Source organism: Erpetoichthys calabaricus, chromosome 11, assembly GCF_900747795.2.
Source record: "Erpetoichthys calabaricus chromosome 11, fErpCal1.3, whole genome shotgun sequence".
Taxonomy (NCBI): Eukaryota; Metazoa; Chordata; class Cladistia; order Polypteriformes; family Polypteridae; genus Erpetoichthys; species Erpetoichthys calabaricus.
This window is the reverse complement of record NC_041404.2, coordinates 58,824,409-58,850,410: the sequence shown is the minus strand read 5'-3', so window position 1 is coordinate 58,850,410 and position 26,002 is coordinate 58,824,409. Positions and strand designations below refer to the sequence as shown.

The window sequence follows — 26,002 nt, the reverse complement described above, 5'->3', positions numbered from 1 at the left end:
ACTGAAAACCAAAGCGTGAACTCATTTCTCAGCATCTTGAAGTGTTATAAGAGGTCTAATTTTTGTTATATTTCTTAAGTGAAAAAATGCTGTCCTGGTAATCTGATTAATATGTGGGTTGTTTCATAAGTTTTGAGACTTTTTTAAATAGATCCAACATGGTTTGGTCAATTCCAAAGAAAATTTTTACTCACATAACCTCGTCATTTGGCAACACTTCAGTGCTGTTCAACATACTCTCCCCCGATTTCAATGCACTTTTTCATGCGATAAATCCAACGATCAAAACAGTGACGAAAATCAGGTTCAGTCAGTTGGTCAAGCTGCTCTTCCACCGCAGAAATGAGGCTGTCCCTGTCCTCAAAATCCATTCCTTTCAGCTCCTTCTTCACCGTTGGGAACAGCCAGAAGTCACAGGGTGCCAAATCTGGTGAATAAGGGGGCGGATGAAGGACTTCAATCCCAGATTTGGCGAGGAACTCAACAGTTTTGTTTGACTTGTGAGGCAGCGCGTTGTCATGGTGAAGGATGAAGTTTTTCAAGGTGCGATTAGGGTGACCTCTAGTGAGATTTTTGAAAACTTCTGGAAGGCACAGGGTTGTGTAGACATCAGAGTTCATCGTCGTGCGTTCAGGATGTGGAACTGAAGCAATAATTTTTTTGTAGCCAAAAAAGACGGCAAACATGGTCCTCTTGGCTGACCTTTGGCGCCTAGCTTTCAGTGGAGGAAGGCAACCTTTTGGACCCCACTTCGAGCTCTTTTTCTCATCTCCATTTGTAGCTGGGTGGGCCAAAAATTTATTAGAAGATGTAAAGGGATTGTAGAACAATAGAAAAAAATTTCGTCTGCCTCCGATGATGGCAAGTGACCGAGTCTCAAAACTTATGAAACAACCCTCGTATGTGATTTAAAATTCAGGTCAGAGTCAATAGGTACCCCTAAATTCTTTACCACCGTCTTGACTTTTAATCCTAATGGATCAAGACAATCCTTTAATAATAATAATAATATATTTTATTTATATAGCGCCTTTCCCATGCTCAAGGCACTTACAGAATATAATAAAGAACGGCAGCGTATACAGTATATAGCATTGTACAAACCAGATAAATAAATAAAGAAGATTAAGACAGTGAATTCTGAAAAAAAAAACAGACAACATAATTGATGGTCACACACACACACACACACAGGTTACATGAGCATCTTGACAGAGAAGTAAACTGAGAGAAGGGTAATAAAGTCAAGTAGAGCTAAAAGCCTTCCTGAACAGATGAGTTTTGAGTTGTTTTTTAAAACAATTCATGGAGTCAGCTGACCTGATTAATTTCGGTAGGTCATTCCAGAGTCTGGGCGCTATACAGCTGAAGGCCCTGCTGTCACCCACGGAGTGTAGATTAGTGAGGGGCACAACAAGACTACCAGAATCAGAGGACCTTAGTGGGCGGGCAGGCACATAGTGATGGATTAGGTCACTGATGTAGTTTGGTGCGAGGTTATTTAAGGCTTTGTAGGTTATTAGTAGGATTTTATATTTGATTCTGTAAGACACAGGGAGCCAGTGGAGACGGAGCAGGATGGGTGTTATGTGCTCGCTGCTGCTGGTTCGAGTAAGGACTCTTGCAGCTGAGTTTTGAATAAGCTGGAGCTGTGATAGAAGATTAGAAGGGGCACCTGCCAGTAGGGAATTACAATAATCGATGCGGGATGTGATAAAAGCATGGACAAGGAGCGGACACGGGATATGTTACGGAGGTGAAAGTAAGAAAGTTTCTTAATGTGATTTATGTGGGCGGAATAAGAGAGGGAGGAATCAAAAATGACACCAAGATTCTTTACAGTAGAGGCAGGTCTGATGAGATCACCGCCAAGATAGACTGGGAAGGAGCTCATTTTATTAAGTTGCATTTTAGTTCCAATTTGCAGGAGTTCAGTTTTATTGCAATTTCATTTTAAAGAGATTTTGGAGCATAATGGGGCATTCACCTGCAATTGCTTTTTCCTGGGTATGACATTAACCTGCAAGCAGGTCCTCCAGCTTGAGGGTTGATGGCAGGATTGGCACTCCAGCCACTGTAAAAAAAAAAAAAAAAAAAAGAAAAAGAAAAACAGTGTCACCCACTGCATTCGGGTCCCAATCGAGGTGGTTCGTCGTGTGGTGGGTGCAGCAATGCTCTATCAGCACATGTGCCCAACCTCTCTATTCAATAACTCCAATGTGTAAAAACAATGGCTTAAAAGACTGACATCCTTTTAATTACTAAACAAACTTGTGGTTTGACTAACTGATATTTTTAGTCCGAGGTGCTCCATCCTCTTTAGTTAGTGGAGCCGTTATTGTGGGGTGTCACTTTTACAAACCAGACCAAACCTGAATGCATCTGCTGTTTATAAGCATTTCCTTTAATGAAGGCCACTTGCAGCAAGTTGTATTGAAACTCATTTTAAATTAAAAGATGTTAAGCTAAAACCTTGATATGCAAAGGTTATGTATTTATTTAATCAAGTTTAATGAGCATTAAGAGTTTTGAAAAGAGAAAACGCAATGTTGATATAGTGTGCATTTTGCACATTGCATCAGCTTTTCTGCTAGGACACGTTGTACTTTATGTGCAATACGTGTTTTGTCCCTTTTTAGATTCATCTTAGTGGAATGTTTACAACTGGAAAGGCACATTTAAACAGAGCTGCTTTCATTCTTCTGACTCATGACTCAGAGCAGGAGGACAGCCAACTAAATGCTTTCTTTAGCGTGACGTTTTTAAATATTTGCCTAAGGCAAACCAGATGAGACTGCCCATATCTCATTACAGATTGGCAGCTCACTGGTTTGAAATTTAAACCTAAGTGTTGTTTTTTTTTTTCCTCCCCAGATTGTACTAGATTTAGCATTTTTGTTTACCTCAGGCAAGATTAGTAAAGCTGAGCACATACTGTGTTTGAAAGTTCCCTTTCTGTAAAATATAAAATGTGTTTTTCATTGTCTTTTTTTTCTTTTGTATGCTCAGCCTCTAACCAAATTTTTGTTTTTTTTCCCCCTTTTAGTTTCCATTTGCTGCTGTCTTTTTATTCTTTTCCTGTTCTTGTCAGAGCTCACTGGATTCATTGCCACAGAAATGTACGTACTATTATTTTTTTGAGTTCTACTTAAAATTTGCAGCAGTTTGTATATTGTTTGAAAGCAAAGAACAAAATGCTAAAGCGGTGCAAGCTGATTCTCTGTGAATGCAATTTTCCACCTAAAATTTGTCTGCGCTCTTTCCTGTAATTTATTATGTGAAGAGTTACCTGCAAACACCCAAGCATACACACTTCTGGCATATCACATTTAGTGTATTCAGGTTACTCTTTTACAAGTTTAGCTTTGCATGCTTTCTGGCGTAAAGCATTTTCAGTGGTGATAAACTACTTTACCAAAATGTCACCTTGTAGGCAAGACACTCAGAGTTAAATTAGAACACTCTAGACGAGAACAGGCCATTCAGCCCAACAAAGCTCGCCAGACCTGTCCACTTATTTCTTCCAAAAAAACATCAAGTCGAGTTTTGAAAGTCTTACTGTCTACCACTCTACTTGGTTGCTTATTCCAAGTGTCTGTCGTTTTGTGTGTCAAGAAAAACTTCCTAATGTTTGTGCGAAATTTACCCTGCACAAGTTTCCAACTGTGTCCTCGTGTTCTTGATGAACTAGTTTTAAAGTCACTGTCTCGATCCACTGGACTAATTCCCTTCATAATATTAAACACTTCAATCATGTCACCTCTTAATCTTCTTTTGCTTAAACTGTAAAGGCTCAGATTTTTTAATCTTTCTTCATAACTCATCCCCTGTAGCCGTGGAATCAGCCTAGTCACTGTTCTCTGGACCTTTTCTAGTGCTGCTATGTCCTTTTTGTAGCCTGGACACTGAAACTGCACACAGTACTCCAGATGAGGCCTCACCAGTGTGTTATAAGACTTGAGCACAACCTCCTGTGACTTGTACTCCACACATCAAGGTGCTATATAACCTGACATTCTGTTAGCCTTCTTAATGGCTTCTGAACACTGGCTGGAAGTCGATAGCTTAGAGTCCACTATGACTCCTAAATCCTTCTCATAAGGTGGACTCTCGATTTTCCGACCTCCCATTGTGTATTCAAACCTCACATTTTTACTTCCTATGTGTAATTCTTTACATTTACTGACATTAAATTTCATCTGCCACAAATCTGCCCAAGCCTGTCTGCTATCCAAGTCCTTCTGTAATGATATAACGGATTCCAAATTATCTGCTAATCCACCTATCTTGGTATCATCTGCAAACTTAACCAGCTTGTTACTTACATTCCTATCTAAATCATTTCTGTATAATAGCAGGGGCCCTAGCACTGACCCCTGCTGGTCACCATTCTTAACATCAGCCAATTCTGATGAGGTTCTTCACACCCCATCTAAAAACATCACCCTGAACTTCCACTTCTTTTAATTTAATGCCCAGCCTCTCATGTGGCACCTTATCAAATGCTTTCTGAAAGTCCAGATAAATAATCTCATCTGCTCCACTTTGATCGTATCCTGCTGTTGCATCCTCAGAGAACTCCAGCATGTTAGTAAAACACGACCTCCTTCTTCTGACGCCATGCTGACTGTTCAGTTAAACTCCTGTCCTTGCCAGGAAAACTTGCGCTATTGATCCAAGATATTCTGATATGCTAATGCCCACCCACCTGAGAGAGTAACCACGGAGCACACAGGCTTTTTTTTTTCTATGTATTGTGCCAAAGTGACCAGACGGTAATAGCCAAACTATTCCAAAGCGACGTTTGCACTGTTTTGTGTTTTTTGTATCTCACACCCTCGTACACCTTTATCGTAAGAACATCCCTTATCTATGACAAAGCGTTCAATCAGAAGAAAATATGAAGCTGGTTTTAAATTAAACGTCGTTGACGTGGCGAAAGAATTTGGTAACTGCGCTGCTGCAACAAAATTCGATGTGTCTGAGAAACTGATGTGAGAGATTGGAGGAAGCAAGAAGATGTAAAAAAAAATAAAGATAAAAATGTAAGTGTCATATTTTTGAACGGGCTTATAAGTCGGGGTCTGATTTTATGATCGATTTTTCGGGTTTCAAGACCCGACTTATATGTGAGTATATACGGTGACTTCTTTTTCCAGTAATTCCAGTTTTAAGTCTTCACATGTATTGTAGGACTCTGCAAGCTTTCCCAAACTGGATTTAGAACAGATGATCTCATTCTTCCAGGCAGATCCCCTCAAACTCTGTTAGATTGGATGGGATGTGTCTGTAAACTGCCATCTTTAGGTCTCTCAACACATGTTCTATGGGTTTTAAGTCTTAGGTTACTGAAGGACACTCAGACTTGTCCTGAAGCCACTCCAGCACTGTCATGGCAAAGGTATTTTGGGTCATTGTCGTGCTGAAAGGTGAACCATTAACCCAGTCTAAAGTGGGGTGCACTCTGGAACAGGTTTGTTTCATGAACTTTTCTGTTTACTTGGACACATTTCACACTTCCTCAGTTCTGTTCGTCTTCCTGTTCGGCAGCCACAACAAAAGCATTTCAGAAATAGATCATCCACCTGAAGTTCACCATGTTTATCTCGGCTAGTACTTGAATGGAAGGCCAACCAGGAAACGTTTGGGTTGCTGCTAGAAGAGGTGTTGATGAGGCTATGCAGGGGGTACTTACCCTGTTGTCTGAATGTAAATCCCAATGCCCCACAGTGCAATTAACTGTGCTATAAAAATGGCACCATCCTTCTGATGAGAAAATCGAAGTCCTGACTGTCTTTGGTCATAAAAGATCCCTGGGCAACGTTTGTAAAGAGTAGGGTGTATCCCAATGTGCAGGCTAAATTGCCCACCACAGCCTAGTAACTCCGGGCCCCCTAATCATCCCCTGTCTCTAATTGGCTAACAATCTCTCACATCTCCACCACCTAACAGCTAATGTGTGGTGAGCGTACTGGTGCAAATTGGCTGCCATTGCATCATCCAGGTGGATTGTGCACATGAGTGGTGGTTCAAATGGCTCTCCATTCACTATGCAAAGCACTTTGAGTAGCGAGTAAAGCTCTATATAAATGTAAAGAATTATTCATTCTGCTACCACCATGCTTCAGTTGTAGAGACGGCGTTAGGCAGGTGATGACCAATATCTGGCCTTCGCCAATCATAGTAGCTAGAGTCCTGGTCCAGAAGTGCTCAGTTTTTGTCTCATCAGACCAGAGCATATTTTTCCACATGCTCTCCGAATATAAGAGGGCTTTTACTAAAGTTTGGCTTCTAAAATGCCTGATTGACAGAGTGCTGCTGAGGACTTCTGAAACTCTGTTAGAGTGACCATTGGGTTGTTGGTCACTTCTCTGACCAACGCCCTTCTTGTCGGTTACTCAGTTTGGCTGGATGGACAACTCTAGCAAATTTCACAATTCTTGAGGCCACTGTGCTCTCGTGAATGCTCAAAACTTTAGAAATTGTTTGATCCACTTGCCCTGATCTCTGCTTCACCACAATGTCATTGCAGAGGTCTACGTAGTGTTTCTTTTGCTTCATGGCTTGGTTTTTGTCCTGACATGCACTGTGAATTGTGGGATCTTGTATATATGCAGTTACATGCATGCCTTTCTAAATGATGTCCAGTCAGTTCCTTTTGCCACAGGTGGACTCCAGTTAAATTTCAGAAACACGTCAAGGAGAATTAAAGCAAACAGGATACACCTGAGCACAATGTGGAGTGCCACAGCAAAGTGTCTGAATGCGTCTAGGAATGTGAGATTCCAGTTTTTGATTTTTAATAAATTTGCAAACCTTTCTAAAACCATGTTTCCACTTTGTTGTAATGGGTTACTAAATGCTGTTTTAACAGCACTAACAGAATTTCAAAAGATATCTGGTCTTAGAATTAATCTGAATAAAAGTATACTCTTTCCAGTGAATTCACAAGCATATAATATTAGATTAGACACCCTACCTTTTACCATAGCAGATCAGTTTAAATACCTAGGGGTAAATATCACAAGTAAACATAAAGCTCTTTATCAACAGAATTTTGGCGTCTGTATGGAAAAAATTAAGCAAGACTTGCATAGATGGTCAACCCTTCATCTCACTCTAGCCGGAAGAATTAACATTGTTAAGATGAATATCCTTCTTAAACTTCTCATTTTATTTCAAAACATTCCAATATATATCAATAAATCGTTTTTTTAAACAGTTAGATTCAATAATAACCTCATTCATTTGGAACTCAAAACACCCACGTATCCGAAGAGCGACCCTACAAAGACCTCAGGCAGAAGGTGGCATGGCTTTACCTAATTTTCAGTTTTATTACTGGGCAGCAAACATACAAGCCATAAAAACCTGGACACAAATAAATGAACATACACAGGCTTGGTCCGCAATAGAAGTCAAATCCTGTAGTACTTCTTTATATTCCCTGCTCTGCTCTCCAATAAATGAAAGCTATCGCAAAAATACTAATAACCCAATTAATAATAATAAATTACATTTATATAGCGCTTTTCTCAGTACTCAAAGCGCTATCCACACAGGGAGGAACCGGGAAGCGAACCCACAATCTTCCACAGTCTCCTTACTGCAAAGCAGAAGCACTACCACTGTGCCACCTAATTGTGCTTTACTCACTCAGAATATGGAACCAAATTAGAAAGCATTTTAAGATGGAAAATCTTTTATCAGTGGCACCTCTGCAAGAGAACCACCTCTTTCAACCTTCGCAAGTATATCCAGTTTTTAATACCTGGAAAAGTTTTGGGATTAAAATGCTCAGAGATCTTTATATAGACAACATATTTACATCTTTTGAACAATTACGTTCAAAATTCAACCTCCCAGCTACACATTTCTTTTACTATCTTCAAATTAGAAATTTTGTTAAACAGAAATTGCCCGATTTCCCCCACCTTGCACCCTCCACAATGCTGGAAAAAATACTGCTCAATTTCGAGGAAACAAACACTATTTCCGCAATATATAAAATCTTATTAGAGTCCCTACCTTTCAAAGATCCAAGAGGACATTGGGAAGATCTCTTAATCAATATATCAGAAAAGGAGTGGAAGGTAGCAAAGCAGAGAATTCACTTGAGTTCTATATCCGCAAAGCATAGAATTATTCAACTAAAAATTATATATCGAGCTCATCTGTCTCGCTTAAAACTGTCCAAAATGTTTCCAGGGCAGGATCCAACCTGTGAGCGCTGCAACCAAGCTCCTGCCTCACTGGGTCACATGTTCTGGGCCTGCACCAAACTAACATCATTTTGGACAAAAATTTTTAAGTGCCTCTCAGACAGCCTTGGTATCACAATCCCTCCTAACCCATTAACAGCCGTGTTCGGTGTTCTTCCAGATGGACTTGAATTGGAGAAGGGCAAGCAAACTGTTATTGCATTCACTACATTTTTGGCACGCAGACTTATTGTGTTAAATTGGAAGAATCCTAATTCTCCTCTTATAAGTCAGTGGGAAACCGATGTTTCATATTATTTGAAATTGGAAAAAATCAAATTTTCAGTTAGAGGATCTGTACAAAATTTTTTCAAAACATGGCAGGATTTAATCAGTATTATTTTAGAATAAGAGAAATAACTATTATCGCATTTAACTCCGTTCTCCATCTCTTATTTACATAGATATTTACTTCTCCCTTTCTTTTGTTTAATGTTGCCTTATTAAAAAGCCTTAAGCAATTTTCCTTTAGCTAAGCTCTCCTTCTCAGGGGTGGGGTTTGATTAGTCTTCAAATTTGTTGGGTTATAAATTGATCTGTTTGTATGGAATGATTACAATGAAAATTAATAAAATAAAAATATATAAATGTAGATTAATAGGCAAAAATGGCAAATTTATCCATTTAAAATTAAATCTTCTTCTTCTTCTTTTGGCTACTCCTGTTAGGGTTTGCCACAGCAGATCATCTTCTTCCATATCTTCCTGTCCTCGTCATCTTGTTCTGTTACACCCATCACCTGCATGTCCTCTCTCACCACATCCATAAACCTCCTCTTGGGCCTTCCTCTTCTCCTCTTGTCTGGCAGCTCTATCCTTAGCACCCTTCTCCCATTATACCCCTCATCTCTCCTCTGCACATGTCAAACCAACGCAATCTCACCTCTCTGACTTTCTCTCCCAACTGTCCAACTTGAGCTGACCCTCTAATGTACTCCTTTCTAATCCTAATCTACAGCACAATAAAGTGTGTAGAAAGTGAAGGGGACTGAATACTTTTTAAATGCACACACACACACGCACAACAGATCAGCCACAGCATTAAAACAACCTGCCTAATACGGTGTTAAGTTTCACTCGTGCCACCAAAAAAGCTCTGACCTGTCTTTGAAAGGTGATTAGCTATGAAATCTCTTGGTTCATTGTTTTTCTGCTGCATTCTTTTTCCGTAAGTCACTCTGTCACTCCTCTGGTATGTCAACTTACTTGAATGACCCCCACGGTGAATAACCATCAGAATGGCTACTGGCTCTATAGAGTGTCCTGTGTATTTAAAACAATTGCCTTTCTAACAGCTTACCTGTGAGCATTGAGCTTACGTATCAGAGTAAATGTTAAAATTATTAGATATTAAATTGGCCAGTTGAAGATCCAATCACTGGACAAAGTCTGAAAATGTGATTCTCTACTATATTGATTAATGTAATGCACCATAGCACAATCTAAAGAGACCATGGACGTCAGGAAGTGTTGGAAATGCTCCTCTGTCTGAAAATGGTGGTTAAACAATAGCAAAATATTTTAGAATTCATCAGTCTACTTCCAGGTGTCCGACTCATTTCCTGGAGGACTGTAGTGATTGCTAGTCTGTGCTGTTACTAATTCCTTATTTAGAAGTTGGTTCTTTCTCTTAATAAAGTATTATTTGATCTTATGGTTTTCTGGTCCTGTCCTTCATCCACAAAAGAAGAATATTTAAGACTAAACAGTCTTTCTCTTCAGATATGGAAATCTGTGGAAATTAACTAGCAGATAAACTGAATTGCTTCAAAATAATCATAGGACCACTTCCAATGATGTTAAGAACATTACTTCAGCAGTTGATGTACACATTTATACCTAACTAGCCGGCCCCCGCAGCTCTACCCATGTATTAGTGAAACAGGACAGCGAGGAGGACCCTGCCCAGCTCCCTGTTCCTGACATCACGCTTCTGCCTCCCATCAGCCCGCAGCCTATGTCTCAGATTAGTGTGAATATATCGCTCCTGCAAGCAAACTATGATTCTTAGCGCGATGAGAGAAGTCGCAAAATCAACCGGAATGTTCAAACAAATTCTAGAAAAGAAACATGATCTAAATCCGTTAAGTAGTTCTCTCGTTCGCTAGCTAAGTGGAGGTAAGGTACGCCCTTAGGCTGGCACGTGAGTGAGGAGGGCTCCACCCCTCTCCCCTCGGCCTGCAGCCTCTGTGTCGGATTAGCGCGAATGTATCGCTCTTGCAAGTGAACTATGATTCTTAGAGTGATGAGAGAAGTCGCAAAATCAACCGGAATGTTCCAGCAAATTCTAGAAAAAAAACACTATCTAAGTCCGTTAAGTAATTCTCTCATGAAAAGTGGACAGACAGACAGATAGATGGATCTTGGAGATATATATATGTTTTGAGAACGGGTCCTAACACCAGCACTTTATCAAAACACACATTTATTTTGAATACTAAAGTCCCACCTAGCACCAATCACCCTTAACAAGGGCCTTCCTGTCAAATGTCCGTGGGCCGCCTTTCCTCTCCTCACGGGAGCTTTGTCCTGCTCCCGCTCCCGAATATAGCTCCCAGACGGTGGGAAGGCGGTCCCTTTTATGTTCAGCCGGATGTGCTCCCCAGAAGGTTCTTCCTCCACCTGCCCAGGTGTGGCGGAAGTGCAGGTTTCCCGGGCTCCACGACGCCCGGGGCACCCCCTGGTGGCGGCCATGGGCCCCAGTGGGTTTGAGCCTCCTGGCTTCGTCCCCGTGGTCCCTTCTTTATCCAGGGCAGTTGCCCCCTCGTGGCTCGGGGAACGAATAAACCGCCTCCCAGTCCTTCCAGGTGTCCTGGCTGGGTCTGCCTCCCAGCCTCCTGCCACACTATATATATGTAGATGATGCTAGATGGATTGCAGTAACAGTCACAAGTGCTGAGAGAAAACCTTTACTCTCAATACAATCATCCATCACTGGTATTATTAAGTTTGCAGAAGGCCATCTTGATAATCATGTAAATTAATGGAAAATATAATCTGCTCAACTTAGTGTAAAATAGGTCATTTTGTCCCCAACAAAAAATAGTCATGTTTGGCAAATATTTAATATTTATAATAATAATAGATAAATAGATAGATACTTTATTAATCCCAAAGGGAAATTCACATACTCCAGCAGCAGCATACTGATAAAAAACAATATTAAATTAAAGAGTGATAACAATGCAGGTATAACAGACAATAGCTTTGTATAATGTTAACGTTTACCCCCCTGGGTGGAATTGAAGAGTCGCATAGTGTGGTGGAGGAACGATCTCCTCAGTCTGTCAGTGGACCAGGACGGTGACAGCAGTCTGTCGCTGAAGCTGCTCCTCTGTCTGGAGATGATCCTGTTCAGTGGATGCAGTGGATTCTCCATGATTGACAGGAGTCTGCTCAGCGCCCGTCGCTCTGCCACAGATGTCAAACTGTCCAGCTCTGTGCCTACAATAGTATAATATAATATATAATATAATAGTACAATAATGCCTTCCTCACCAGTTTGTCCAGGCATGAGGCGTCTCTCTTCTTTATGCTGCCTCGCCAGCACACCACCACATAGAAGAGGTGTAATAATATAGAGGTGCGCTTCTGCTTTTGTAACTTGGATGTCTCAGCAAGGAATTATGAACTCCAAGTCATGCAAGAATATTCTAAGGGCCTCTGTCTGAATTAAAATCAGTTATCCAAAATGCCACTGGCTGTAAAAATTCCAGCAAATCAACTAAAGAGTGGAATAAGAGGAAAAAGTTTTATGCTTCAGAGTGCCCAAGTCAAAATCTAAGTTTCAGCCCAGTAGATGTGCTACAGCAAGATCTGGCGTAAGATAGCCTCATGATGTGGAGCAGCTAAAGCAATTCTCTAAGGAAGAATAGGCAAACATTCTTCAGCTGTGACATATTGATGAGTAACAAAAGAAAATATTGAGTTGCTCTTGTAGTTGTTAAAAGCTATGACAGCTTTTATTGATTCCCTCACTTTTTCACATGATGTAATTCTTATGTATTTATTTCTGTTTCTGTTGTATGCACCATTTTTTTCCTTAGGAATACGCAAAATTAGTGGACATCTTTTTAAAAAGTCGTTGTATAAATTTAAACAATAAAGAAATTTTACAGTAGTATCTAAAAAAATAATAGTAAAAAGATGTTAGTGTTAGAACTACAAACATTCAAGCAGCATTATGTGTGTGTGTGTGCGCGTGTGTGTGTGTATATATATACACTACCGGTGAAAAGTTTTATAACACCTCAGTTTTTATGGAAATAGACATAGGTTAATGTCTTAATATCATGTCATAGAACAAATAAACAATGGCAAATAACAAAGAATAAGTCAAGGAATCATTAAGTGTACAGAATTTTATTATAAGTTTTAATTCATCAAATTAGCCCCCTTTTGCTGATATAACAGCCTAACTGTGGTAACCCTTTTGATTCAGAATACCAGTCACTCAGTACAGATCACCAACTCTGCCTCCAGCAGAAGAAGCCCGGACCATCACACTTCCTCCTCCATGCTTGACAGTTGGTGTCATACACCATCCTGTCACCAACTCGGTGACATACAAACATCCTGTGTGATGAACCAAGGATTTAAAATATTGATCCGTTGGTCCATTAAGACTTTCTTCCAGTCTGCAGTACTCCACAGCCAGTATTCCATGTCTCTATTTTGTCCTTTAAGGAATGGCTTTCTTCCTGCCACTCACCCTGTCAAACCTGCAGCACAAAGACTCTTCTTCATAGTAGAAACTGAGACTTGCTTTTATTGACCTGCACTGTTAAGCTATGCTGGAAGCTGTTGTTCTGTGAGGCGCCCATCACACAAGCTGGTGACCCTCAGAAACTTGTCTTCTGATTGGCTTGTGACTTTGGCTCTGTCAAATCTCTTCCTATCAGAGTTTCTTCCATTTTCCAAATGCGGATTGTGTAGGACTCACGGACACTGATTTTTTTTTTTTTTTTTTTGCATTTTCTCTAAATGATAGGCCAATACTTCCAAGGGTAATAATAATGCTTTATCTCATTTTATTTGTTAATTGCCATTACCTTATTGTCCAAGTAGTTCTTCAGAGGGTGTAGTGACATAGTCTGTTCCAACTCTGCTTTAAGGTTTTTAAGTAACCAATAGAAGTTAGGACACCTGTACAAATTGTTTGCCTCAACTTACAACACTTAATTTACTTTAATTGCTGCAGAACATCTGTAGGTTGTAACCTATTACTTGTTTCCCAAAGAAGGCCCATTTGCAATAATTTGATATTTCCTTTTTTCATTTTTTGCTAACCTAAGCTTAGTGAGAATTCAAGCAAAATTACACATTTTATTGGCTAACTAAAAAGATTACATTATGCAAAGGTAAGCAGTCAACTGCCAGAGGTTTAAATTTAAAGTTTAGGTTAGTACTAGGGTGTTGTACCGTGTTAGCCATTATGAATGTAGTGAGAAGTCAAGCAAAATGACCCCATTTATTGGCTAACTAAAAAGATTACAATATGCAAAGCTTTCGAGGCAACTCTGGCCCCTTCTTCAAATGAGATATAATACGAAAACTGGAGTTCTCTGTGTTTATATAGACTTGGAGTCTCCAACTCCGGTCCTGGAGGGATGCAATGTCGGCAGGCTTTCAGTCTAACCGTTTTGTTTATGAGTGTCCTGTTTTTCCTCCTAATTAACTTGTTTTGAATTCATTTTATTTGACTTGCTCTTGAAGACACAGACCCCTTAATTGTTTCTTTTTCCTTAATGAGAAGCCAAACAATAACGAGATACAAAATGACCAGCACACCGTGTCCATCATAAAATATCTGAAAATAATGAAAGATGAATGGTTCAGCAATGTTGATCTGCTCAGGTCCCCAAAACATTTTAACAGTGCTGCCCATAGTAAAGAGAAAATCAACAATTTTGTAAATGTCTGCCATTGCAGAAAGAGAGCAGCAACAAGCCATGGAATTAAAGAACGGGTTTAATTAACAACAAGGCTGATTAAGCATCTGCTTCAAGTGAAATTGGCTGGAGTTTGAGGCCCAGACTTAGTTGGTCTTCTGTTGGGCTCACTCACTTCATATTTCATTTCTGTTTAAGAAAATAAATGAAGAAATTCAGAGGAACGATGAAGAAATTCAGGGGAACAGATCTTAAAAAAAAGTCAATCAGAAAAAATTCAAAAGACGTTAATTAGCAGCAAAAACAGGTCACTCATTAAGAAAAGGGTTAGAATGAAAACCTGCAGACATTGCGGCCCTCCAGGACCGGAGTTGGGGACCCCTAGTCTATATAAACACAGGGAACTCCAGTTTCCGTATTACATCTCGCCTGAAGAAGGGGCCTGAGTTGCCTCGAAAGCTTTGCATATTGTAATCTTTTTAGTTAGCTAATAAAAGGTGTCATTTTGCTTGACTTCTCACTACATTCATAATGGCTAACACGGTACAACACCCTAGTACTAACCTAAACTTTAAATTTAAACCTCTGGCAGTTGACTGCTTACCTTTTCACTATTTTAGGTCATTTGTTGTATTTCACTTGTTTAAATTTGTAGGAAAAGCTGGAGACACTGAAGTGTTCTGAACCTTTTCACCAGTAGTGTACACACACATTCATGTCCCTTAACTACATTAAGTGAGTTTAAAATTAAGTGGACAGATGATAGAGAGGCTGCTGTGTGTGTTTTGATTAGGTAAACCAGCTCATTGACAAACTGCCTGCTTCTCCAAAGGCCTAACCATGTGGCTGAGACTCCATTTATATTTAGTTGTATTTTCACCTGAGCATAAAAATAGACAAGATACTTGAAGAGACTTTGTTCTTTGTATGATTGTTTATGCTAAACATGGCGACTTCAGTATCTCTGAAACTGCTGCTCTCCTGCCATTAACACAGTACAGTGCAGAGAATGGGGAGAATAGTTCTGAAGAGATGGCTTAGGAAAGTGGCCACCATAGGAGAGGAGCAGTTTGGTTTTATGTCAGGGGGAGGAACAACTAATGCCGACTTTGCATTGAGACAGCTGATAGAGAAGCATCAAGAAAACCAGGTTTGCACAGGGTGGTCTTTGATTTGGAGAAGGCTTATGATAGAGTGCCACGTCAAGAGGTCTGAAAGTGCATGAAAGAGAAGGGAGGACCAGAGAAGGAGTGAGGATTGTCCAGGATATGTATGAGGGAGTGAGGACTTGGGTTGGAATAACAGACAAGATCCCAGTTAGAGGAGGTCTGCACCAGGGGTCTTCTTTAAGCACTTACTGCTTTGATCTGGTTATGGGTGTGTTGACTCCTGGGATAAAAGACCAATGGTTTCTCCCTGGTGCAGGCTTTTTGCAGATGACATTGTGTTTTGTGGCAGCAGAAAAGACAAAGTGGTGAGGAAGTTTGAAGAATGGAGAAGTGCTTTGTAAGATAGAAGACTGAAAATAAATAGGAAGAAGAATGCAGAATATCTGATGTTTAACAATGATCAGGATTCAGAAGTTATCCTCCAGGGAGAAAGAACCACATGCAGAGATAACCCACAGAGTGCAGTGTGCATGGAACAATTGGAAGAAAGTATCAGGAGCATTGTTACTGAAGAATTAAGGTGCAGGTCAAAGGTAAGGTTTATAAGACAGTGTTAGGACCAGCAATGATGTATGAAGCTAAGACGTGGGCAGTAAAGGGGGCACAAGAGAAGAAGATGGCTGTTGGCAGAAATGAGCATGTGGAGATGGATGTGTAGAGTTTCAAAAAAGGATAGAATAAGAAATGAGACAATCAGGGCACAACAAAAACAGGAGAGATCTCTAAGAAAGTCCTGGAAGGAAGGCTGAAGTGGTATGGACATGTGATGAGGAGAGACAACAGATATGTGGGAAAAAGACTGATGGGAATGGAATGTACAGGGGAAGAGAAAATGAAGGTGGCCAAAGTGGAGATGGATGGATAAAGTAAAAGATTTGGAAAAAAAGGTTCTGATTGGAGAGGAGGTGCAGGATGGAGCTGTATGGAGAAAGTTGGTCAGGCACATCTACCCCCACATAGAAGTGGGTGAAGATGAAGCAGAAGAAGAAGGTGAGAGTAGTTGTGTGGGCAGGATTACCTAAGTAATGATAGATTTAAGGGGAAACAGCCAGACTCATTCACGCCAACAGAAAGGTCACGGATACTCAAATAACAGCTCTTTACAGCAGTGACGTGCAGAAGTGCACCTCTGAATGCATGACGAGTTGGACCTTGAAGCGGATGGAATGCAGAAGTAGATGACACCACTGGGTTCTATTAATGTTTGTGAACCAACACTAGGCATGTGATCACTAAAATCACAAAATTAAAGATTGGAAGAGTTTCACCTGGTCTGGCAAATCTTGGTTTCTGCTACAACATGCAAATGAGAAGGTCACACCACATGAATCCATCCTACAGTGGTGTCACTGGCACAGGCTGGTGTTGGTGTTGTAATGGGATGGCCTCTTAATTCCTTCTGGAATACCGTTGTGTATCTAGATAGATAGATAAATAGATACTTTATTAATAAAGGGGAAATGCACATACTCCAGCAGCAAAACATTAAACATTATTGTTGACCATGTGCTTCATCCTTTTATAGCCACAGTCCTCTCTTTTTTCAAATGGACAATGTAGCTTGTCATAAAACATAAATCGGCTCCCTGGTTTCATGAAAACAATGAATAAATCAATGCCTTTCAGAGTTCAGGCTCTTCTGGAGGCAAAAGGGTCCTATTTGGTAATTGAGAGATGGTCCTAATAAAATTGTTACTGAATATATGAGTTTTTAGTTTTTTGAAATTGTCCCAATGAACATACAACAGGCTTAAACAAACACATTTAAAATTAGGGATGGGAATCGAAAACCGGTTCTTGTTGAGAACCGGTTCCCACTGTTTCAATTCCTTGGAATTGTTTGCCATTTTTGCAAACGATTCCCCTATCGATTCCAGTCGCCTCGAATGACGTCACCGCGTTGCGTAGCGTCATTTACCCAGCAGGAAACATGGCGCCTAAGCGACACAAATGCTCAAAAGTTTGGTTATACTTTACGAGAAAGGATGATAACAGGGCAACTTGCAATACTTGCAAAGTAGATATTTCATCAAAGGGAGGAAACACTATGAATATGCAAAAGCATTTGCACATAAAACACGCGATAACCTTAAATGAATGTTATGGTTTTGATCCGCTCCGGACTAGTGAATCTCAACCCAGCAGCAGCGGTAACGTTTGCAGGTCCTCTCCCGTTAATACGGCAGGTAACTAATCAACTAACATTGCACATTATGTTAGCGTGATTTGCCTTATTGCAAAACCTGCTATTACTGTGCATTGCATTTAGATGACCATGACGAGAGAGACAGACAGAGTCTGGCTGTCTCAGATGCTGGCAGTTCTCGCTGCAGTCTACCGGTAGCTTCTCCTTTCACAGAGGCGGGGAAAAGTAAAATGACACAGGCCAGGATAGACGAATGTCACCGAGCAGTGACTAAGTTTGTGGTAAAAGGCTTGCACCCATTTGCCACAGTAGATGCCCCCAATTTTCGGTAAGTGAATGTGTTTAATTGTAGGCTAAGTCAGGGAATGTCAAATTTGCGTGTTCTCCTCTTACCAGATGTTTCATCCGTTTCCATTTCTGAGCTGAAACATGTGTTGAATGCAGCCGTCACTGCAGATGGATGGGCAAGTTTTAGTCAAGATCATTACCTCACAGTAACGCTGCATTATGTCAGGAATGGCCAGGCTCAAGAAAAAGTCCTCAAAACCAAACCAGTGTACCAGGCACAGACAGGGACAGCTGTAGCAGAGGAGACTGATGAGATCTTGGAGGAGTATGGTATCAAAGACAAGGTTGTGGCAGCCACTGTTGATAATGCGGCCAACATGGATGTAGCTGTCAAAATAGTTGATGGTTGCAGAATTGCACAGTGCACAGTTGGAGTTGAGTTGGACTTGAGTTGATTGTATTTGTTGCTGGCTGATGTAGTTTTATTTTTGAGTGCTCAGCTCATATATACTTTTAAAAAGGAGAGTGTAAATGTTACTGGACATTCTTGTGTAATTGCCACAGAATAATTTATGTTATACTTTGTTATTGCTACAGACGAATATTTATTTTATTATTATTTTACATTTACACATTTTTTTCTGGGGACCCCGTGGCACCCCATCGAGGAGCCGTAGGCTGTGGATCTCTTAAGATCTCACTGTTGGGTTTGTAAGGTCATGCTACTCCTAAATTTCTATCTTGTTCAAAGATAAGATATAAAACAAAGTTCTAAGCTAATCGACCTGTGTGTTCTCCTTTTTTAAAAATAAGAATCGATAGGAGAATCGATAAAGAATCGAATTGTTAAACAGAATCGAAAACGGAATCTGAATCGTGAAAATCTTATCAATTCCCATCCCTATTTAAAATATATTATCAGGAAAAATGCAACACTGTTTTAATAACTTTTAACTGTAATAATCTTTATCATGAAGATAGGAAAACTGGGGACTGTGTAGGCATGAGTGCCGACATTTTTCATGATCGTGCTAATTTGTGTTTACAGCGTAAATGAACTTTATGTGGATGACCCAGATAAAGACAGTGGAGGAAAGATAGAAGTCAATCTGAACATCAGCTTACCGAACTTGCACTGCGATCGTAAGTATATCAGTATTTTTTTCTATTTTGCTTGCAGGTTTAATTTTAAACTTCTTAACCAGAATTGACCACAGTCTTTGTCACTGTGCACATCTACACAAAGTTACTGTCTTTGACATTAGTTTGCTGTAAAGACAGCACTTTGTGGTACTCACTTTTGTGTATCTTATGCATTTGATAATCTAAAAATGAAGAGGACTGCAAAAGATATCACAACATATGCAAACTCTACATGTCAGTCAATGGTTAATTTATGATTTCTTACTTAATGTGATTCTTTATGAGTGTATTTTTCATTTAAAAAATCTAACAGTCCATATAGTAGGTATATCCAACTCCAGTCCTGGTGGGCCGTAGTGGCTGCAGGTTTTCATTCTAACCATCTTCTTAACTAGTGACCAGTTTTGCTGCTATTTCGTTTTTTTTTACTCAGTTTTATTTAACTTGACTCAGATCTCTTAGTTGTCCCTTTTTCCTTAATAAGCAGCCAAACAATAATGAGACACAAAACAAGCTGCCACATGACCAACTAACCACAGTATCTGAAAATAAAGTAAGGTGAAGGTCTCAGTAAGGGTGATCTGCTCAGGTCACCAAAACATTTTGCACCGTAGAAAAAACAGAAAAATTAACAGTTTTGGAAATGTCTGCTGTGGTAGAATGAGAGCAGCAACAATTAAATAATGGGTTTAAATAACCACAAGAATCAGCTCCTCATTAAGAAACTGGTTGGAGTGAAATTGGTTGGAGTTTGAAGCCCCAGTTTAGCTGGTCATCTGTTGGCTCATTTCATGTCTCATTTATGTTTGGCTGCCATTTAATGAAGAAAAGAATCAAATCAGAGGACTGAATCCTTAAAAACAGGATTAAAATGAAGGAAAAAGAAGTTAATTAGCAGTGAAAACTGGTCACTGGTTAGGAAAAGGGTTAGAATGAAAACCTGCAGCCACTGCAGCCCACCAGACCTGGAGTTGGACACCTCTGCTATATAGGGTTGTAATCACTCTCATTATTTTGATACTAATTATTTATAACATTTTAGCACTCGGCATCTAATAACCACTTTGAAGGGGATATAATTTGATAATTTAACTATACTCTAGGCTCTGATCAGATTGTGTTGGGGTTTTCAACTGTCTTTTGATTAAATGATAGAATGCAAGCTGCATGTGTTATGTTCAGCAATTTTATATGTTTTTTAAAATTGTTTTCTTTAAGAGCATTAGAGCATGTCTATTTAGGGGATTTAGTGCCCAAAGATTATAAAAATTATGTCTGCTTTTCACTACAAGGCATTTTGAAATAGATAATAATAATAATAATAATTATCATTATTATTATTATTATTATTTACATTTATATAGCACTTTTCTCACTGCCCAAAAGTGCTTTAGTGAATGATAGATAGATGATAGATGGATACTTTATTAATCCCAAGGGGAAATTCCCATACTCCAGCAGCAGCATACTGATACAAAAAACAATATTAAATTAAAGAGTGATAACAATGCAGGTATAACAGACAGTAACTTTGTATAATGTTAACGTTTAAAGGGTGGAATTGAAGAGTCGCATAGTGTGGGGGAGGAACGATCTCCTCAGTCTGTCAGTGGAGCAGGATGGTGACAGCAGTCTCTCGCTGAAGCTGCTCCTCTGTCTGGAGATGATCCTGTCCAGTGGATGCAGTGGATTCTCCATGATTGACAGGAGTCTGCTCAGCGCCCGTCGCTCTGCCATGGATGTCAAACTGTCCAGCTCCGTGCCTACAATAGAGCCTGCCTTCCTCACCAGTTTGTCCAGGTGTGAGGCGTCCCTCTTCTTTATGCTGCATCCCCAGCACACCACTGCGTAGAAGATGGCGCTCGCCACAACCGTCTGATAGAACATCTGTAGCATCTTATTGCAGATGTTGAAGGATGCCAGCCTTCTAAGAAAGTATAGTCGGCTCTGTCCTCTCTTGCTCAGAGCATCAGTATTGGCAGTCCAGTCCAATTTATCATCCAGCTGCACTCCCAGGTATTTATAGGTCCATGAGGGGCCTGGTCCTCCTAAAATCCACCACCAGCTCCTTGGTTTTGCTGGTGTTCAGTTGTAGGTGGTTTGAGTCGCACCATTTAACAAAGTCCTTGATTAGGTTCCTATACTCCTCCTCCTGCCCACTTCTGATGCAGCCCACGATAGCAGTGTCATCAGCGAACTTTTGCACGTGGCGGACTCCGAGTTGTATTGGAAGTCTGATGTATATAGGCTGAACAGGACCAGAGAAAGTACAGTCCCCTGCGGCGCTCCTGTGCTGACCACAATGTCAGGACCTGCAGTTCCTGAGATGCACATACTGAGGTCTGTCTGTAAGATAGTTCATGATCCATGCCACCGGAATGGGGAGCCACTTCAGCCATCACTAATGTGTAGCATCCACCTGGGTGATGCGATGGCAGCCAGTGTTGCACACCACACATTAGCTGCTAGATGAAATATCTTAGTTAGCTTTATGCTGCAAGTCCATCTTTGTTTTAATTAAGGGTACCACCATGGCGGAACAGTTGCATCAGTAGTTTCCATGATGATATTACCCGGCATGGCTTAGTAGGTGTGGTGCGTGTGATGTCACCAGAGCGACCATATAAAGGTCGGCAGGTGCGTTTTTGGATCATCCAAGATTAGCGATTAAATTCTTGTGTTGGTGTGCAAATTCTTTGGATAATTATCTTCCTGGTTTAGAACTTTGGTGTGTTTATTAGCTACTTCAAATATTAGTTACTGATTATACTTCTAATAACAGCTTGGCGTGATTTTTGTTATTGAACATGGCTCACTCCTGACCATGTCTATATCCCAGTCACTATTATTAGGAATTCCTAATTATTATATTATAAGTAATAAGGTAACACTTACTGTCTATTCTGTGTCAGTATAACAGTCTGCTCCTGACCAGATTTAAAATTCCAAAGAGAGGCAAAAGTGTTGATAGTTGGATTTATCAAAGCAATAATCAATGGGAGGAACAATCTGAGAAAAAACACATATTACTAAAGAAACAGAGGGTACATTAACAAATATTGTTGTCCTAACCAGTATTTCTTACACAAGTAGGGTTTTTCCAGTTATTGGTCAAGTTACAGTAGCTCAGCCACTTACCCAACACAAAGAAGTATGAGAACTCCCAGCTCCCGTTCTCTGCTTCCCCATCCCTCACTGTCTGTTTCACTGCCTGCACGGTGAGCCCCCAGATTCTCCTCCTGATTGTTCGATAATGCTGGGGAGACGTTTTCAAGTAACCCCCCCCCCAATACCACTCAGTCTTACTATACGTTTAAAGGGCCAGCTTCCCTTTATGGCCACCACCCGTAGTTTTTAAATACCATGAAACAAACTATCTCCTATAGAGCTTGAAATGTTTTATCTCTAAACCTGGTGGCCATTTTCTGCCTGTCCTGCAGGCTTTCAAAACTTCTTTCCTTCTCCCTTAAGGGCTCTTAGGGAATTATTTTCTGAGGCTTCCTTTGCAGTCTAATTACTCCACACTGAAGTTGCTCTCCATCTGGTATAACACAAATGTCATCTCTGACTATAACCAGAATCTGTGGGCTATTTGGATTGAATACTCAACAGAACATTTAATTGGCAAAGATAAAATAGAAGGATTAAGGAAAAAGTATATCTCAGTATAGGAGCATCTGCTTTTTAATTTTTTTTAAATTTCATCTCTCTTTGTTGTCCATTTCATGATCAGCCTTAAATATAGTAGTATCATATTCGATACTTGAAGAGCAATTCAGACATCTGTAGTCTCTAGATATTAACATTGTTTAAAGTCATGCAGCTGTTGTCACAAAAAGACAAAGACTCGCTGGGTATGTGTCGTTCTTGCTGATGAATTAGCTTGTGCTAGTGTTGTGGGTAGAAGATTCAATAGGAGGCATTAAGGAAATAAAATGTATTGCAGTATAGGAACTTTTTATATTTCAGATTAGATTAGATAAACTTTATAAATCCCAAGGGGAAATTCATATGCGTACATCAGCAGAAACATTAGAAAACACAAGGATACAGACTCATAGGACAGAACATACAGCCAATCAATTAATTAATCAATCAATCAATAATAAACTTAAGACGTACATGGGTGGAAACATTGAATTGTCTGATAGCAGTGGGCAGAAAAGACCCCCAGAGGCGCTTCATAGCACACTGTAGTGGGATGAGCCTGTGGCTAAGAGTACTCCAAGAGAATGCCTCCTGGAGGGGATTTTTCATGATGGCATCCAATTTTGCCACCATCCTCTTTTCCACAACAATTTGTGTCTAGGGTTTGACCTGTGATGGAGTAGACCTTCTTGATAAGTTTGTTCAGGACTGCTCAGGTGGCTTCCCCAGGAGACCACAGTGTAGAACACCACACTGGATACTATGAAGTGGTAGAACATTTCCAGCAGCTTGCTACACACGTCAAAAGACTGGAGTTCCCTTAGCAAGTTCAGTCTGCTCTGGCCCTTCTTATTTAGAGCCACTGTGTTGTCAGACCAGTCCAGTTTGTTGTTTAAGTGAACCCCCAGGTACTTGTAGCTCTGCATTACTTCCATGTCCTCCCCCTCAATGATGACTGGTCTCAGAGGCTTCTTGGCACGTCTTATGTCCACCACCAGCTCTTTTCTCTTGCTGATGTTGAGTTGAAGGTTGTTGTTCCTACACCACAAGACAAAGTTCTTCATGACTTTCCTGTACTCTGACTCCTCTCCATTATTAATGCAGTCTATGATGGACGAATCATCTGAAAATCTCTGTATTGTGCTGGAAGTCTGTTTTGTTGAAGGTGGACAGGAAAGGAGACAGGACGGTTTCCTGAGCTGCTCAAGTATTAAACACCACCATTTCTGACACACAGTCTCTCAGCCTCACAAACTGCTGTCTGTTGGTCATGTGTCCATGATCAAGAAGATTGTGGGGGCATCAAGATTCAAAGCCTTGATCATTTCCCCAGTTGATGAGGCAGAATGGTGTTAGAAGCACTGGAAAAGTCAAAGAACACGATCCTGACTGTGGTTCCGAATTTGTCCAAATGGGAGTAGACTCTGTGGAGCATGCGGATGAGAGGATCCTCCACACCTATATGTGCCTGATAGGCAAACTTTGGGTTAGGCAAAATTTCCTGACTCTGTGGTCCATTTCATGATCAGCTTTAGTATTGTATTTGATACTTTAGACATCTACAGTCCCTAGATCTTTCCATATTCAATAATGGCCCATGATATGGAGTGCAAGGCTTAAATGGTTATACAGGTGTGGTGAGAGTTATGTGCTGACCTGGTTATTATACAAATTAAAAGCACCAGAATGAACGTAAGCTGCACGTTTAAGATGACAATACGGACTAGAGATTTAATGAAGCTAAACTCTATCACTCTGCCCAACAGACCTTTCACTTTATATCTTGCATTTGAATTTATTCTCAGAGGAATAAAAGCAAGATCTTGCCTGCATTACTCTTTTGTATGTTTTTATTTCCTCTGCTCAGAAACATTCATGATGGTTCATTAGTGGCACAATGCTAGCTCCTGAGTGGTGCTGTGCTCCTCGAAAGTAAACTTTTCTGTCATTTAGAGTTGGCTCCTGCCTCACATCCAGTACAGTTGGGATAGACCCCAACTCCCCATGCTAATATAGGATGGTATATAGAAATAATTTACCGTATCGTCGGGTCTTGAAACCTGAAAAATCGATCATAAAATCAGACCCCGACTTATACGCCCGTTCAAAAAATACGACACATCGAATTTTGTTGCAGGAGCACAGTTCCCAATTTCTTTTGCCACTTCAGTGACTTAATTTAAAACCAGCTTCATATTTTCTTCTGATCGAACGCTCCATCGTAGATAAGGGATGCTCTTGTGATAAAGGTGTGTGATACAAAAAACACAAAGCAGGGCAAACGTCACTTCAGAATAGTTTGGGTATCACCATGTGGTCACGTAGGCACAATACATAGAAAAGAAAGGCCGTGTGCTCCGTGGTTACTCTCTCAGGTGGGTGTTAGCATATCATAATCTCTTTGACCAATAGCGTCTGTTTTCCGCATTTGACTTGTACGGCCGACATTATAAGATACCAGAAATTATACGGTAAAATTAAGCCCAGACTTATCCGCGGGAGAACTTAAATGCGAATATATATGGTACAAATGACTAGAAAGCCACACTTCAACTATTATTTTACACTAACAGATGCCATCATAACAATGACGGAATAACAAAGTAGAGACTTTTAACTTCAAATCAAAATTCTTTTGGTAAACGTTAGTTATTTTAAACTGCTTATTCTTTTATTCCAATCACAACTCTCCCATGCTGTGTTTGTTCTGAACATATGGAACTGAAAAGCCACATTTCAACTACTATAACAATACAGATGTACAGCAACCCTCCTTTTTCTGTGTCTCTCTGAACATCACCAGTGTATTGAAGTACTCTTATAAGAATGATGAAATACCCAGCATTAGTTGTGGTATTTTACACTACTACTTCAGACCTGGATCAAATGTTTCTTTTATGTAAGGCGGTGAAAGTCTAAGGCAGTGTCATGTAGCAGAATTTGATCCAAGCTCTATTGAGTCATGCCCTGATAAGCTGGCTTTGATAAAAACGTATACTTATTTACTTGCTGCTCATTCACTCTTCTGCGCTGCTTTAGTGGAACATAAACAACAGTGTGACGTCATGCAGCCGTTATCACCTGAAAACAAAGACTTGCTGGGAATTTGTGGGTCATGCTGAAGCATTGCTTGTGCTAGTATTCAGGGTTGAAGATTCAATAGGAGACATTAATTTAAAAGTGTATTTCAGTATAGGAACATTTTATATTTTGGTGTAAGACAGTCCATTTTGTGGTCCGCTTTAAATATGAGGCTGACATTCCCAATACTTGAAAAGCAATTTATACATCTAGAGTCCCTCGCTATTGCCTGATACAATATTAGCCCCTAACACTTGCTTACGTGGTCATACTGGACAGGTGAGAGCTGACCTTGTTATTCTGTAAATGAACAGTGGTGCTCGAATGTTAGTGAAGCCTTCAGAATTTTCCATATTCCTTCATGAATGAGGCCAAG

General features: G+C 40.2%; 1 protein-coding gene across 1 annotated transcript in view; it reads left to right on the top strand.

The window, feature by feature from the left end:
• ergic1 (endoplasmic reticulum-golgi intermediate compartment 1) overlaps window positions 1-26,002 on the top strand; it is a 180,912-nt gene that overhangs the window by 79,500 nt on the left and 75,410 nt on the right. The window contains exons 3-4 of the mRNA XM_028813127.2: window positions 3,047-3,119; window positions 18,803-18,897. Coding sequence (XP_028668960.1) covers window positions 3,047-3,119; window positions 18,803-18,897 — 168 coding nt within the window. The remainder of the gene's footprint in view (window positions 1-3,046; window positions 3,120-18,802; window positions 18,898-26,002) is intronic.